Source organism: Pholcus phalangioides, unplaced genomic scaffold, assembly GCF_987345545.1.
Source record: "Pholcus phalangioides strain wild (caught in Gottingen) unplaced genomic scaffold, Ppha-v1.0 ptg000032l_1, whole genome shotgun sequence".
Lineage (NCBI taxonomy): Eukaryota > Metazoa > Arthropoda > Arachnida > Araneae > Pholcidae > Pholcus > Pholcus phalangioides.
Genome location: NW_028301622.1, coordinates 935408 through 952430, shown reverse-complemented (window position 1 = coordinate 952430; position 17023 = coordinate 935408). Strand labels below are relative to the sequence as shown.

Genomic DNA, 17023 nt, shown 5'->3' with positions numbered 1-17023 from the left:
ATACATGCCTCGTCTATATTCCTGTATGGAATTTCTAATGAATAGGCACATGCTGGAATGTGTATGTGTTTTGAACATAAAGTGAAGTTTGTTTATGTGTTGCTGTTTGTATTCAAAAATTCTGAAGCAAACAACTCGGCAGGTTATATATATATATATATATTATATATTTTAGTTCTTTAAATTTCTTTCAAAAAAATTTTTTTTTGCTTGTATATGGGTGAATATTTTAAATGTTGTAAGCTTGATTGCTCTTTTTTTGCATCATTGATTGTAACGCTGTAAAATAAACACATTTGCCCAAGCTCTTCAAAATATGTCATAATTAGAGATGTATAATTTTCATATTTATGCGATAAATGCTAAATTTCCCATATTTTAATGAATAAATGCATAAATTTGATAGTTTGATTTTTACCACTTTCCTATAAAATCTTGATAATTTACACTTTGACTAGGTTTTAATACTTGGCTTCAAAATTAAAGAAAAAAATTGCATCATTTGCATTCATTTGTAAAACTAAACTGTGCCAAATTTTTCATCTGGAAAATATTTTTGCGAATGAATGCAAAATTTTTGATTTGAGAAATATTTTTGCAAATTAGTATAAAATTTTTAATTTGGAATTTCTCATTTTTGCAAGTAAATGTAATTTTTTTTCAATGAATGCAAAATTTCAAATTCTGATTTTTTTTGCAATATTTGGATTTTCTACATTCAAAATTTACATATCTCTAGACCAAATATAAGGAAGACTTAAGTTTGGTATAGAGCCCCTTATGCATTTAGAGCCCCTTACATCTGCAACCGAGTCTCCGCATGCAGAGAAAGTGTCATTAGATGCTGCTGGGGAATCATCAGCAGTCTGGAATGCACTGTTCTCATAATGCTGTGTCTGCATCTGATTATCCAGGAGAGGCTGCATCACAGCATGTCGGTCATCTTCTTTCACATCCTCATCGCTCACTTCTTCTTCACTGGAGGATGATGGCATGCTACCAGACTTCCTAGAACCAGCTTTATCCATGAAAGAAATGGCTTCGCAATTAATAACTCTACTTCCTTCATCTGTTTTAACTGCCAATGACAAAGTAGAAGGTGGGGGTGTAGAGGAAGAGAAAGAACAAAAGAGGAAGTAAAGATATATTTTTAGATTATGAAGAAAAAAAAAGACAGAAAAAATGCATATGGAAAAATATTCATGAGATGTTAAAAACAGGCAAAGCAAAAGCATATCAGTGTAGTCATGCAGTGAATAGCGAGAAGAAAAACAGTAATTGATATGGCTTCTTCACTTGTGGCATATCAAGATTATTCAATGAATGAAATATGCGTAATCTCACTACGGGAGATACACATACATTATAAAACTGTACATGTTTTATAATCTTGTTAATTTGGTCACATATGGTATTTATGGTCTGACAGAATAGATTAGACCACACCTACAGCTTGAAGCATATTAAAACTGGCTGAACAAAGACAGCCATGCACCAGCTAAGATCAGAACCCATCTACACAGACAAATATAATGCACTAAGCACACAACATTTCTGAGCAGCTTCTTATGATTACGTTGGAGAGAAGAAATGGGATGATTTTGAGTAAATTTTGAAAAAACTTGTGTAGGTTTTAGGATTATTCAATATTTTCATTCATAATTATTATAATTGAAAACCATCAAGGAAACCCTGGTTGTGGGGTGCTGTCATTCAATCTATGCCATCTTGTTTGGTAAATTTGTGTAATCTTCACAATTGCATGTACAAAATGAAGCAGCCGATACACTCACTCGCTTACTCCAACTCAGTGGTTCTCAACTTGGAGGGAGATTATGGCTCCCTTTCAATCTTGAAATATTCTTTGGGGTGGGAAAATGAAGCAGCCGATACACTCACTCGCTTACTCCAACTCAGTGGTTCTCAACTTGGAGGGAGATTATGGCTCCCTTCCAATCTTGAAATATTCTTTGGGGTGGGGGGAGGGGGGGTTCATGAATGAATATAAAGTGGGAAAGGGCCACAGAGCAGCATAAACAAATTAAGATATGATGAAATAAAGGTTTTAAGTGAAATATGGTGGAAAAAGAGAGACTACTTTTAGAATCCAACGCAATTATGCAAAATAGGCCTATCTGGGCATAGCCCAGAAATCTCATGTCCATAGGGAGTCTAGATGATGAGAGATGTGATACTATGATTTTTTGGGAGTAAGTATGTAAACATATAAGCTGTTAATTCTAGCTAAATACAGGACCCCAGAACATCACTTTGGATGGGAGCCCATGATGATGTGAGACGGCTTAGCATAGAATCCCACAAGAGGGGCACTCACTGAACCCAGGGGTTCTTCGGCAGTCAAACGTTTCTATTAAATTTTTGTTAACCATAAAATTACTCAAAAATTCAATAAGTTGAAAAAGTCTGTCCTAAATAAGATAGAGTCTACCTATGGGAAAAAGTTTGAAAAACATTGGTGTGATAATGTTCTCTAATTGTACATTGTTAAGGTTTTTGTTATTGTTATCACTGTGTTATCAGTTCTTCCATGGATAACAAGTCTGCACAGGAGGAGAACACATTTTTTTTTTCCATAACAGATTTAGTCAGCTACTCTTGTTGAGATACAATTATTGTCACTGCTCACCCTTACACACAGAAGATTGTGTTAAACTCATGCAGTGAATAAACACATCATTAATTATTTGTTAAGTAAAAATCGCTCTAACATTCTTATTGCAAATGCTCACAAAAACAAGCAACAAAGTTTACTAGAAACCAGCAAAATATTCAATTACAAACACACATACTAACTGGCCACGAGCAATGCATCAAACGAACATGCCAACAACGATTTAACAGTGATGAAGCTGTAACTAATAGCTTACAGTGATTAAAAGATCTGTTGGTTGATGAAGCTCCTTTGCGAAAACCGTTTTTTTCGCCTTGGGCACCGTCACCCTCACAATGGCCATTGCCTCCGGTCGCTGCTTTACGAAGGTTGTTATACAAGCTTGATGATTGTTGTAACCTCTGTAAAACCTCATCTTCACTGTCAGTTGAGGAATCTACTTCCTCATACTGAAAAGCGGAACCTGAGAAAAAAATAATCGAGGGGAAAAAAAGCAATAGGGGTAGGCAGCACAGAAATAGAATGAAAAAAGGAGAAATAATGTGCATACATATACAAGTAAATGCAATAAATAGCAATAAAGCATGGACATAAAAGTTTGGCATACATTCTTACTTAAAGATAAAAATTTAGAGTATGATGAAAAAGGAAGAAAACTCCTGCAGGTCACAAAGCCATACTAAATGTATCTTATCAATGAACTTGGCAAACAAGTGGCTCGCAAGACCACTTAGCTAGACTTTCACACTGCTGACACACATAAAGAATACTTAACCCTTTCACTACTGAGTAGTTTAAAGTACCACCAATATTTCGACCCCTGTAACATTCCTTACATACATTGTTGGGTGTTGAGATTTTGAAATATAAAGAGCTGTATAACTTTATGATTGGCAGATGACAGCACAAGTGTGGGACAACTAGTTTTTTTAAATATGTTAATTAGTAAAATTCAGTTAGATGCTTTGCCTCTGTAAAAGTGTTTACAGCATCACACTTTTGTGTAATGCAGTAAAACACTGCTTTTACAAAATGTTCCCTAACAAATGTATATGTTACTGCCAAAGCCCAAAGTTGGCCACTTTGCGAACTGGTCAGCCCAGTTGGCCCAGCTGGTGTCCGAAATTCAGGCTTTCACTGGACTTTGGCCAGCCCCTATATATCTATCCTTATTGATCCCTATGATTTGGTGATCTTCCCCATCTGCGTATTTTTTGTGTGATAATTATGACCATTTAGATAGCTATAGCTAACCATAATTATGCTCAACTATGGCAACTCGAATGATCAAAGGAATCTGAATATATATATCTTAGTGATTCATATATATATATATATAGATGCATAGGGATTGACATATAGAAGCTGGCGAAAGTCAGAATTTCTGACATGGGCTGGATCAACTGAGCTGGCTGGTTCATGAAGTGGCCAACTTTGGACTTTGGCAGTAGCATATAAGCAAATTACAACATTCTTTGTAGTAAAATAAGTAATTATTATTATGTGTTAGTTATAGGGTTGGCAGGTTTTTGATGCATGGGGCAGTTTTTGACAGTTTAAACCAGTTTTTGACACTTGTCATGTCAAAAAACCCAATCCTGGTTAGTTATTTGCCATATTTGAATTGTTATTTTTAATTTTTATTGTAAACTTATAATGCTGAGACAAAACTTTCAAGTACCAGGTTAATTTATTGCATACTAATTATTTTTTTTTTTGGTTTAGGCTTTAATTACCTACTAAAAAATTTGCATGACAATGCTTTCATTTTTGCATAATGTGGTAGTGGAAGGATTAATAGTTTTCTTTCACTGTGAACGTAACATTTTATGCACTGTTATGATAGTCATTCTCACGCAGGTGACATGGCTTCTATGCTATTTTGAAGAGTGTTAGAGACGATTCTTGTTCTTCACAGAGTGATCAAAAAGCCAATGAAAGGAATAATGAATTAAGCACAGGTACACAGAAATAATGTGGTGTAATTAAAAAAATAGAAATTTATTTCAGAGTGTTGTACGTTCATTATTCTTTAAAGTTTTGATTATTTTTTCAATTTGTTTTTTCTTCAACTGACTTTTGGATTAACTAACATGCCATCTTATTCAATTCTTGCTATTTATTATCTGACATAGATTTTCCAGCAAAGAGTCAATTCATTCTGATTGTATAGCATGCTAGGAATTTATTCCGAAGCAACCCAAATGATAATAAATTTCCCTATGGCATCAGATTAAAATTGGGGTATATATGAATTTTATTTTCAATTGTTGTTCATTCAGAAAATGACCAAAAACGACCCGCAGATATGTAAATCAGAATATAAACAAAGAATTTTAATGTAAGATACAAGTTCACCTTACAAGACATCTACTGTATAGTTTAGTGGTACTGTTTAGTATACTGTACTGTTTAGTTATAACATTTTTGTTAATACAAGTCAATAATTTTACTAACCAACAATATTTTAAGAAATTTCAATACAGTGGATCCTGCTTATAATGCTTTTCAATAAGTTATCACAGGTTGTACTAAGTAAGAAAATGTTCTAAGTGGAACCATTATAAACGGGATTTACTGTAGTCATTTTTGTCAATGAAAGGAAATAGCATTGATACTGCTGGGTGCATGAAAGAATTTTTCGGGCAGTCACGACAGAAAAGCAATATATAATGTGTCCACGCACATTCTTATCTTTATAAAACAGCTAATTCCTTAGAAGAAACTTCAAATTACAAAAAAAGTTTCAAATGTTATCATACATCATCCTAAAAAAAGTCTCATTCAACCCTTACAGCGGCAATCCAGAGAGCTATCTTGTCTTCTTAAAACCCTCTCATTTTGACAATCTCAAGCCCAGCTATCTCTGTACATAGAGCTTAGAGCTTTGTCTCAAAACATGCAAGAGAACATGTTTTCCTTCTCCCGTCCTGCCAATCAACTACCAGTGAGCGGAGTTGGCCTTTGTTCAAATTTTGATAACAGAAGGGGAGAGAAAGGATGTTTTTCCTTTTCCGTCGAGGTAGTATATGATCATGTGCACAGCATAAATGACAGAAAACATCTTTTCTCTTTCTCGTTTATAATTATTTTGAGTTGGAGAAAAGCATTTATCAGCTCACACAATCAGAAAAAGAATATTCTTCTTGAAAATAGATCCCAATTTCTAGAAAGTCTAGTGATCCACTGTGATAATGCGGATCAGCAAAATTTTAAAAACTGCTCAATGGGTTAAGCATGAAAAATATTTCTGAAAAATTTGTGAAATCTATTTCTATATCTGGTCAATGGGTCCTGTTAGTCAGAGTTGTGCCAAAAAAAAATTCTTGCACTCACACATTGCACAAAAAAAATTTATTTATGACTAAAACTGGCCGAGTTATAATTACTGTAATTTCCCATACTATAAAGCTGTGCCTTTCATGGAAGTTCATAGCTCTCACAGCTCAATTGAAAAGCTGCGGCTTATCCAAGAGTTTTTTTATCGCATTGAAACTTTGAGAGATTGCAATGAATTTTTATGAACATTTTTACTCCAGTATGTCTGATGTTCAATAAGTAAATATTGTAAAATACCCCAAAAAAAAACCACTCAAGGTAATTTAAAATGTACAAAAACTTGTTTCATAAAAACCTTTGGTTTGCAAATAAAAATTACCAGTTGGCTTACTGTATTAGCCAGCATGCCAAGAAATTTGAGTCACAGATACCTGAAAATTCTCATACATCTTATCTGAATTCTGAGAATCGATTGAATTGGATGATTTGAACTTTTCCCACTGCATTTTAAGATTTTTTGTATTTTACTAACTATGTTAAGATAGTTTGAATTTCCTATTTGTTTTTGTTATCATTAATTTTGTTTAATTGCAATTGTCAGATACTAAGCATATTTGTTCTCATAGATTAGCTGGTGGAAAAATTATATTATAATTAGATAATAAATGGAAAAATTAATAGACTGTGAAATATTTTTGTATTCTTTGATCATGTGTTTAAGATTTGAATAAGCAGAGCAAAAAATTAAAGAATCGCACTACAAAACACGATATTGTAGTACAAAAACGACAGCATCCTATTTCTTCAATTGCTAAACATGCAAAACACAGTATTTGTATTTTGTATAAGGCTGGCGATAATTACGTTAGAGTGATAAGCAAATGCTCAATTTTCATTATCGGTATCAAATTCTTGGGCAAAACACATTTGGCACAGTAAAAAACTATTTTATATTCTGATTTGCATATTTATTCAGTAATTATAATCTGTCTTTCTGAATGCACCACGTGATCCTTATTTCAACTCTCTTTTCCTGGCATGCCAGAAAAGTAAAAATTAGGGGACCAGCCTTTTGACTGCTTTTCCTGGCATGCCAGGAAAAGCAGTCAAAAGGCTGGTCCCCTAATTTTTACGGCATGCTGGAAAATGTAAGAAATATGGTATACTAAGTTGCAGAATTTCTACAAAAACTTTCATCCTCTGTCATTTTACACGATGATTTTACTTATTTACCAGAAATTAAACAATTACAAATGAAATATGTCTTTTTCAGGAAAAATGCTCATGCACCAAATTATTTCCGAGACAAATAATTTTCATAGATCACTCTAAAAACTCCTGATGATGTTGATTGAATAAAATTTGAGAAACAATTATAATGTTTATCATTGGGCTTTAAAAGTGTTAGATCGCAATGGGAAATTGTATCGCTATTAACACTAGAGATGGGATGAATATTCAGCTATTCTGTATTCAACCCTTTTCTCGAATATTCAGTTCAGCCGAATACCTGATGCATTAGTACTTCAGAGTAACCAATGGTTGACATTTTCTTAATTAGATGTAAAATTGTAACAAGTGTTGAAAAAAAAACTGATTCTCTGTAAGTACAGTGATACCTTGACTAACAAACGCCTCAGCTTACGAATTTTTCAGCTGTTTTTTTAGCGATTTTTCTGCTTCGGCTAATGAATACTCAGCTAAAGAACATTTCTGATGATATTAATGCACGTACTACCATAAAATAGCCCCGTCGTGAGCTGAATTTTTGTACCAATCACTATCAAAATTACTATCCCTGGAGCTCGAGTAACTAATGTCCATCTTGGAATCTTTTTTCAAATGTGCCTACACTTCTCTTTCTGAAATTCTTTGAACCATTTCATAAAAAAAAAAAAATAGCTTATGTTTTCAGAGCATTCTTTCTTTCAGTGCAAGACTTAGCATCAAGCTGAAGAATCTGGACATTCTGGGAGATTATCTCCTCCATCTGCATGTATCAGGCAAAGAAATGAGCTGACCAAATTACAAATGAATGGGGACACTCATGAACTCGACTGGATTGTGTCAAAACAAGCTTTAATAGACTAAAGCTGGTGTTGGTTGTGTACATAATGTGAAATAAAAAAGATCTTCAGTAGCTCATACTGAACATGTACCAATTCGTTAAGAGGTTCCGCAGAGGAATATGGACGAGGTACATGTATGGTTTAGTAGTAGTATCTCATACTCCTGTAGATTCTCATTTATCCAATTTTGAAGCTATTCATTTTAGCCTTCAATCAGTTTGTCTTTTTTATAGCATTACTTGCTGTTTTAAAAAATGTATCTTTAAATTTTGAGTAGAAGCTGGAACGAATCAAACAATTTTCTATAGAAACCTATGGTAAATTATGTTTGGGTTAACAAACGTAGTTCTGGAATGAATCACCTTCATTAGCCGAGGTATCACCATAATATTAATACAATATATCATTAAATTTCATTGTCAGTATCATGGCAATAAAAATATTTTTCAGTTACTACTATTTTAATTTTAATTTAAATAATAAATTGCATAATTAAAATTCAATATCAATTATTTGAAATTACCAATAATTTTATTTTCAATTAAAAATGACAATTTTATTTCTAATTGTGTTGAATTTTAAGAAAATTGATATTAAGCTGCTGAATATTCGGTATTCGGCCAAAACATTAGTCAAATATTCGGTCTGATTTACTACCTAACTGACACCTAAAATTTTACACGTGCGCTTACTAAATTGGAGTGTGAGGACAACACAAAACTTGTGGAATTCTTATCATCATGTCTACTAACATGGAAAGAGGTGAATATGTTCTGGAAAAGATGAAAAAAATATTTTTTACCCTTTTTTTCTTGGGGGGGAAATTTTTTGGCTCCACAAATTTTTTCTGGAGCCCAGATTTTTTTTTTTTTGTGATTTGTCAAGCCCTGGTTTATCAGATCTAAAAAATTTATACAAGTTCTTAGAGCTAGGTTGGATTGATCTGTTTTCTGAAAAATATGTCTATTATAAAAATCAAATTCAATGTTTCATGACTCGGTCATAAAAGATGATTCCCCCCCCCCCCACACATTTCAGTTCAGGTGCATTTTTTACGAAACTTGACACTAAGCAGGGACTACATAAAAGATAAACATGGCCCAGGAATTACATAAAAATTCAGACTTTTCATAATCAAGTTTTATGACTTCTGAGATAATGTGTGACAACATTTGGAAAAAAAAAAAGCAATGAAGCTATCTCTAAGATGAATGGTTAAGCAATTAGCAATTGGACAACAATAAGAATAGACACTGCACATAAGATTTGCGATAGACATAATAGCAAATCTGATAACAGAAAAAAATCAACTTCCTTTTTGAAAAGAAATAGTAGCTAAATTTGCAAGATGTATTACTATGAGGAAACAAATAACTTGAAGACTTCTCATGGTAACTTTTAGTTAGCAGAAGTAATACTGTCAATGACTTCCGCTGCTATAATAAAGGTAGATCATGAAAAAAATATTTCAAGCATACGCGAATTCCTGCAATATTCTGTTGAAGTGAATTCATTTTTATTATTAAAGTTCAACATAATAAAAAAATAAAATACATAAAAATTTTAAATAAGATGAAGACTGACAGAAAACTTAATAATCTCCCAAAATTACAATTATTGAATTTTTTTTAATGCATTGAAATATAGTAAAAACTGTACTTCAGAAACAAAAGGAACATAACTTCAATAATCTGATTTTTTGGGAGAGCGAAAAATATTTTTTTAGCATAGAGCTTAATATGGATGTCGTTGTATGTAAATTTTTGATTCTTTCTATGCTGAAAGAAAGAAATTCTCTTTTTGCCTTTAAACTGAGCACAAGTCAAGCATATCACCATCTGTGGGCTATTTACTACCTTATGAGTTGTGTCGGAAATGTAAGTGTGTGTACCTAACAGTCTGAGTGTTTATCTAGTGTTGTCTGAATTTTCAGTGCTGCCATCTATATTTCAGAAGTGAAGTGCAATGATTTAATTACATTTGTGCCATTTGTAGGTTTGTTGCTCTCTGTGGCAAGACATTTTAAAGGGGAGATCAGCTCACATTCGAGCCTTAAAGTTGGGAACCACAGAAAACCAACAGCAGCTGACCACCACTGTGGCGATGGTGGGATATGAATTATCCAGAGACATCTGAGTGGCATGGAGGTAAGATGCTTATCTACCACAGTGAATGTTGCTGAGGGGCTGTGACAGCTTCAAACCCGAGGGAGGAAATCGATAAGATATTTTCCCTAACGAGCTTGAGGCACCACCAATAGACAGCACCTTCATTTCCATCCCATCTCATTAATTGCAGTAAATTGCAATATAGCGATATGGCCAGAGTTTGGTGTAGTAGTAAGAAATGCTAATATTTGGACTTAATACTTCGTGGCATTGATATAACATAAAACTAAACAATTTAAATGTGAAATATCAAAAAATAAATTGGATTTATATTCCTTTGGCTCCGAGACATAAAATACATTTCACTCATTATCATAACAGTTACCTGAGGAAAACATACAGTCAAACCTCTATAACTAATTTTCTATAATTCAAAGTACCTGTAATAATGTTCAGAAGTACATGGAGATATCAGAGCTCAACTGTATTTTTAGCTATATCATCAAAAGTGATAATGTAGAGGAGGAAACAGCCTAATTACTGCAGGCTATCAGTTTATTATTGATAAACTTGATCAGGGAGTGATGGGATCATTAGCAAATTCACAGATGCCATTAAATTAATGGGTGTAGTTGGCAATCAAAGTGAGTTGTTTCAGACCAACTTAAATAGGATTGTAGTATTGGCAAGTGCATGGTCGCTCATTTTGGTTCAAACAACCCACGTTTTACTTACGATCTGAATGATAAAACTGCTCTGGGTGCAACTGGGCTCACAGAATGGGAATTCTCATCGACGAGTGGCTTAGGTTTTCTGAAAATTGTTCCATGTTGATGGTGAAAAAAAACAAATAGAATGCTTGGTTTCATTCTTACTCTCTTCCCAAAGTCATCTTTCCACTTTTTTGAGGCTTAGTTTGCCCTGAACTAGAGTATGCTGTGCGGTTTTGGTCCTGCCTCTAACAGTTTCCCAGTTATGGTTACATAATTTATACTTCACCAAATGTTCACTTTGACAAAAATTTGGAATCGACAGTTACATATTTTGTCAAAAATTTGATTTTGCTGAAAAAATCATATAAGGTGACAGACTCTACAGGATACCAAAATATAGCGAGCTACAAGCACTGAGAGATTGATGAAGTGCAAAATCAAACTGTTTCCAAAACCTGTAACCTAATGTTCTTCACATGCCAATTTCGATGATGTATTGTAAACGTAATGCTAAATTTCTCCTGAACTAGAACACTGATATGGTTTATTGTAGGTCCTTTTGAAAGCTAGTGGAATGAAAAAGTTTTTGGTAAATTTGACCGATTGTGTTGGACGCCTCCCACTAGAACCCCCTAGAAGGGTGGTTATAAATTTTGGTCAGTTTTACACTTCATTAATCTCTCAGTGCTTGTAGCTCGCCATTAACCCAAAAATGATGTCACCCCTTATAGGATTTTTCTACTCTTTCCAAATAGTTTACACGTAGATCTTTCAAGAACTTCGCAAATTCTTATTTTTTCCAGATTTGAATGGTTTCATTTCAAATTCCACTATTATGAATAATGTTTATGTTGTCAAATTTTCAGTTTTGTAAAATGGAGTTGAAAACTCCACTTGTTACAGGCAAAAGGCTCGAGATGAAAATTTGCATTTTCAGACAAAACATTCATATCTTGGTGAAAATGTACATAATTTTTACAAAACTTCATATGAACATTCAAGGTGGTAGGTAAAATATTTTGTGAAAGCTGCAAATGATTTGCAGCTTTTTCTGACACCGGGTCAATCAAAAACAAAAATTTCACATTAAATTTTTTCTGTCCCTTAAATGCACTTGTGACTAAATTTTCACTCGAAATTATAAATACAAGCATTCATAATGACTAATGGGTTTACATGGCACAAATTTCAAAACAATTCATCAATTATTTCTCTAAATTTTTGAAAAAATCTCTGTACTCCAAAGTGCCCACTGACTTATAGTATATAATGCTTCATAGTGTATAACAAACCTACAGATATAATATGAACAAAACTTTATGGGATAGAACCTAGAGTGTTATTTGTTTATTTATTGGCAAGATATGTGGAACTAAATTTTTGATCCCTTGGGGCTTCTTATAACTGGGTTTGACTGTACATCTTAATTTCAGAACACTTATAAAATTCACAAACCTTTATTTCCACAGGAAGACTCTGAATTTCTGGCTTTTCATCTACCGTAACAGAAATTTCTGCGCAGGAATAAATTATATGAAATATAAATCAAAAGAACCATGCAAAAAATAAAATAAAGAATAAAAACATCATGCAAAACAAATAAATAAAATAAGAATGTCAAATGATAATTTTTCTAGAGTTCAAAATTCATGCTTAAAATTATTATAAATAAAATGAAAATTTTTCCCGCTAAATCCTTTGAAGGAAAACTAAAAAAAAGTTGAACTATCATAATTTATAAAGAAATTAAAAATTTCTCTTCCCACTGTGATAATGTAAGAAATAAATTTATTCGCATAACTTGCATCTGATCATCATCTTTCTTCAAAAACATGTTAATGCAACAGTTTTCGTGTTATGAAAATTGTCTCAAGCTCATTGGTTCAATTTTGTATTTTGTAGCTATAACAAGGGTGACCAACCTGCAGTGTCTCATTGCACCTCTGATTTCACTAAAATATCCAACTGACACAAAACATACAGACAACAAAAGGAATTCATTAGAAATCGGTTTTTCTTTCAACAGACGATTTATTTATAACAATTTAAAGATTTCTTTGTTTCATAATATACGCAATTTGCCATCTGGACACAGAAATAAGTCACTTTTTCAAGATTTCACTATGCCGATATTTTGCCAAAATGTGATACTGTGGTTTTTTGACTTATCACAATTTGCCTCTATTGTTTCCTCATATACTGAAAGAGAAAGACAAAATTTTGCCACCTTCCAAAATTTCGACGAACGAGACTCAGGAATGCAAATAACTCAAATTTTTGAAAAAGTGACACGACATTTCATCATCTCAGCACAGATTTACACATTGCAATCGGGATCTAGACTCAACTAAATTCTATAGATCTTGAGGAAAACTTGTCTTAGGATATAGTCCTCCAGATATCTTCCGTTTTTTGATAGACACTCAAGCACATTTCCGTCTATGAGGAAGGCCTAGATTATCTTTTAGATATTTTGCTGAAGGAAATTCCCAGAGGACGTCATCACGAAAAACCATGAAGTGGCGAAAGTTTGGCAATTAGTCTATTTTCAGGAACCGATGTGAAGCAGTTAATAGCTGTAGAAAACCAAGACCAAGGGCTGCAACTGGGGGAGCAGGCGGGTCTTGTGCTCCACGCACTGGACCAGAAAGGGCACAAATTGCACCCATTAATCTCACCTTCAACATAACAAGAGGGCACCAGAACAGATCTGCCACAATTGCTGAACAGTTGATCAATGCGGTCGATCGGGTGAACAAAGGTAACATTTTACTTTTAAACAATATATTTTTTGAGTTAACAAACTTTTTGCACTAGGTGTATTGATATGTTACAGCAGCACACATGAGGGCGATGAGTGGCATCCACTGGTTTTATACAGAAATTTTCATGCAATGTAGCACAATAAAAACTTAAAATAACCATATTCTGTGGCCCAAGAAAAAAATATTGTTGTAGAGCAAGCAAGGGTTCGCTTTACATTGGGTGCCCCCCTTCCCTATGGCAGGAATATTTACATGCTGAGCCGGGAATGTAACTTAAAATAACATGCCCAAAAAAACATTTTACAAATACAACGCCACAACAAGCAAAATGCCCAACGAGGTGGCTAAGAAAAAGTTGCCCATAACAAATATGGATGTCATATATTTCAAAAATACAGCAACCCAATTAAAAATGTAAGTATGAAAACTAAAAACTATATACAGTGAAACTCCTCTAAGACAGTCAGTCAGAATTTTACAAAAAAAAGTGACCATCTGCAAAAGTGACTGCCAAATAGGGGTTGTATGACAGGAAAAGCACATTTCGGGAGTGTCAAATAATGGTTTTCAATGTCGCAAAATAATTTTGTTCTATTTACTTATAATGCCCTATATAAGCCCATAAAAGACCTCGCTACAATGATACTTGATGTAATGATAAATCTCTCTACAGCGGTATTTTTTCAAATGTTGTTTGGAACAGTCTGTAATGTTAAACTTCTCGATATAATGATATCTTTTACTACGATAACTCCTCTATAACAACATTTTTAGCAGGATTTTGAAACCACTGCAACTTTTATTATTTCTGTTTATTTTTTGCACAAAATATCCTTCAGTATATTTTTTCAACTCATATGTTTCAGTTCTTCCGAGAACATCTAATAATATTGGTGTTCGGTATCACTACTTTTTGTGCAATACGCCAAAGTGTATTGCAATAAACCCTTTTTGCTGTGGCCTGCCGACTATTTTTAGAAAACAGCTACTTTACGTAGAAAAATGATCAAATTTCACAAATAGAATTCTTTAAAGAGCCCTGTGGCCACTGGAATCTGTACTACTGTATTTAACAACTGAGAGATATTTCCCAGATTCAGTAGCAATTCTATACATTTCAGAAGTATTAAGAGCAATTTTCAGAATTTTTTAAAAGTAATAAAGCATGAAAAATAATTTGGGGGAACCCTGTTTATTAAACGAGAACACTGCAGTATGACTTGGTGGCCAGTGGGCTTCTTGGAAAGTTTTATTTGGCCTGCAATGTCTGAAAAGTTGAAGACCCCCCCCCCCCCCCCGCACTAAATAGTAACATGGGTTCTGGAAATTGCACCCCAACATTTCGCCTCTGACATTTTGTCTCCCTGACTTTTTGCCCCGGAACGTTTCACCTCGTCACATTTCACCCTCTGATATTTCGCCTCTCACATTTTGTCCCGGTACATTTGGCCCCTGGTACACACAGGGCTATCATTTCAACTTTTTCCGGGGGAGAGAGGGGCAAAGACATGTACTCAATGTATGTATATATATATTTGTGTATATTTGTGTATATATATATATCTGTTTTAGTGTATTTTCAAAAGCGGGGGGGGGGGGGGGTGGCACAAATGATGGGCCTGCCCTGGTACATTTCTCCCTCGAAAATTTCACATCTGATATTTCACCTGTCCTGAATGCATGAGTGACCAAGTGAGCGTGAAATCGACTTTAGGAGTGAGTTAGTGACTGTACAAATGACTAAGTAAGTGACCGAATGACTGACCACATGAGTAACAGTATCTGTGAGTGTGGAATTAACTGTATGAGTGAGTGACAGTAAGTGTGTCCAAGTGAGTGATTGACCATATGAGTAACTGAGTAATTGACCATATGAGTGATGGTATGAGTGTCAAAGGGAGTTACTGAGGGATTGACAGAATGGGTGACAGAGTGAGTGCTTATTTGAGTTTCCGAGTGACTGTGTAGTTCACTGTATGAGTGATAAAATGAGTGACCATATCAGCAACTGTAATAATGACCAAGTGAGTGACAGAATGAATGATCATATGATTGACCAAGCAAGTGAACGTATGAGTGACTGTAATAATGAGCAAGTGAGTGATGGAATTAAAGTGAGCTACTGTAAGAATGACCAAGTGACCATATGAGTGATCGAGCACAAGTACTGTCATACAAGTACAGTTCTTTGGACATTTTTTATATATTCCAAGCGAGGAATCTGGCTGTGAAGAGTTTGGGCGGTCTTGATGGGACACCCTGTATAGCTCTTCCTACCAGGGCTGCATGTGAGTTTGCAGATACAATCAATTTGAAAAGTTTTACTGTGAACACTTGAATTGTCACCAATAAAAAAACAAACAAAAAATTCAATTTTTTCAGTCTTGCCAGCACTGGTATGTCGTTGGGGGAAAAAATTAAGGCCTGGTCAACATTTTTACATGCCCTGGGTATGTTAGGTAATATATTTATCCAGGGTTCCCCCCCCCCCAATGTGTTAGCAGGTACAATCAATTTAACCAGTTTCATTGTGAACCAGGAAATCATTTGAATATCACCTCTTAGATCAGCCTTAGACATTTTAGCTTATGAATATAATTTTACAGGAATCTCAATATATCTGTATGCATGTTTATTAATAAGACATACCACACATCAGTAAGAATAATGTCACAACTCAAAAATTCACGAATTTGAGTTAATTCTACATTCAAAACAGCAATTTTTTTCTCTACAAGTCAGTAATACTGACATTCCTGTAGATACAAAACAAGCCACTAAGCAGCAAAAGTTTCGTTATAGTAGACTTTTGATTTGATTTTCATTTTTTGTGATGCAAGGATCATTCTGATCATGCTGCGCCAAATTAGTGACCAGACAGCCTTTTTTATTGAAAAAAAAATTATTTTCATTATTCTGCAATTATTAAGGTTTATTAATAATGACATCAACAATAAACTTTTAGTTATCACTTCATTTGGCAGTTGAAGTTGAAATTAATTAGTTAAACCCTGTTGTAGTGCCCCCCCCCACCCAATTTAGCGTCAAGCCTGATTGGTGCCAAAATTTTTCAGAGAACAAATCTTCCATATATAAGTATCACACATGTTAATTTGTAACTTAATAACTTAATATAACGTTAAACTCATTGTAGCACCAGAAATCTGCGAGACAAATGGTGGCATTACATCAGTCCCCATATTATTTTAATCTTTATTTACAGCCACTGTGGCTGTACCAAAGTCCAACCCTGTTTGTGCAACACAAGAGACAGTGGCATCACAGCTGGGGGTGCCCCAAAGTAATTTTTGAAACCGGTTTGAAACAATTCAGAAATAAAGGTTTTATGCATAAAGCTCAAGAGAAGCACTCACAGATTCAAAATACTTCTGATGCCCCTGATGAGAGATAACAAGAATAATGATCTTACATCTTACAATAGGATCAATATGGTCAG

General features: G+C 34.1%; 1 protein-coding gene across 2 annotated transcripts in view; it reads right to left on the bottom strand.

Moving 5' to 3' along the window:
* The window catches only part of Syt14 (Synaptotagmin 14), a 121803-nt gene that overhangs the window by 30445 nt on the left and 74335 nt on the right, over positions 1 to 17023 (bottom strand). For both annotated transcript variants that reach the window (XM_089253241.1, XM_089253242.1), the window contains exons 3-4: positions 2889 to 3095; positions 801 to 1078 (exon numbers count right to left, since the gene is read on the bottom strand). In XM_089253241.1, coding sequence (XP_089109367.1) covers positions 801 to 1078; positions 2889 to 3095 — 485 coding nt within the window. The remainder of the gene's footprint in view (positions 1 to 800; positions 1079 to 2888; positions 3096 to 17023) is intronic.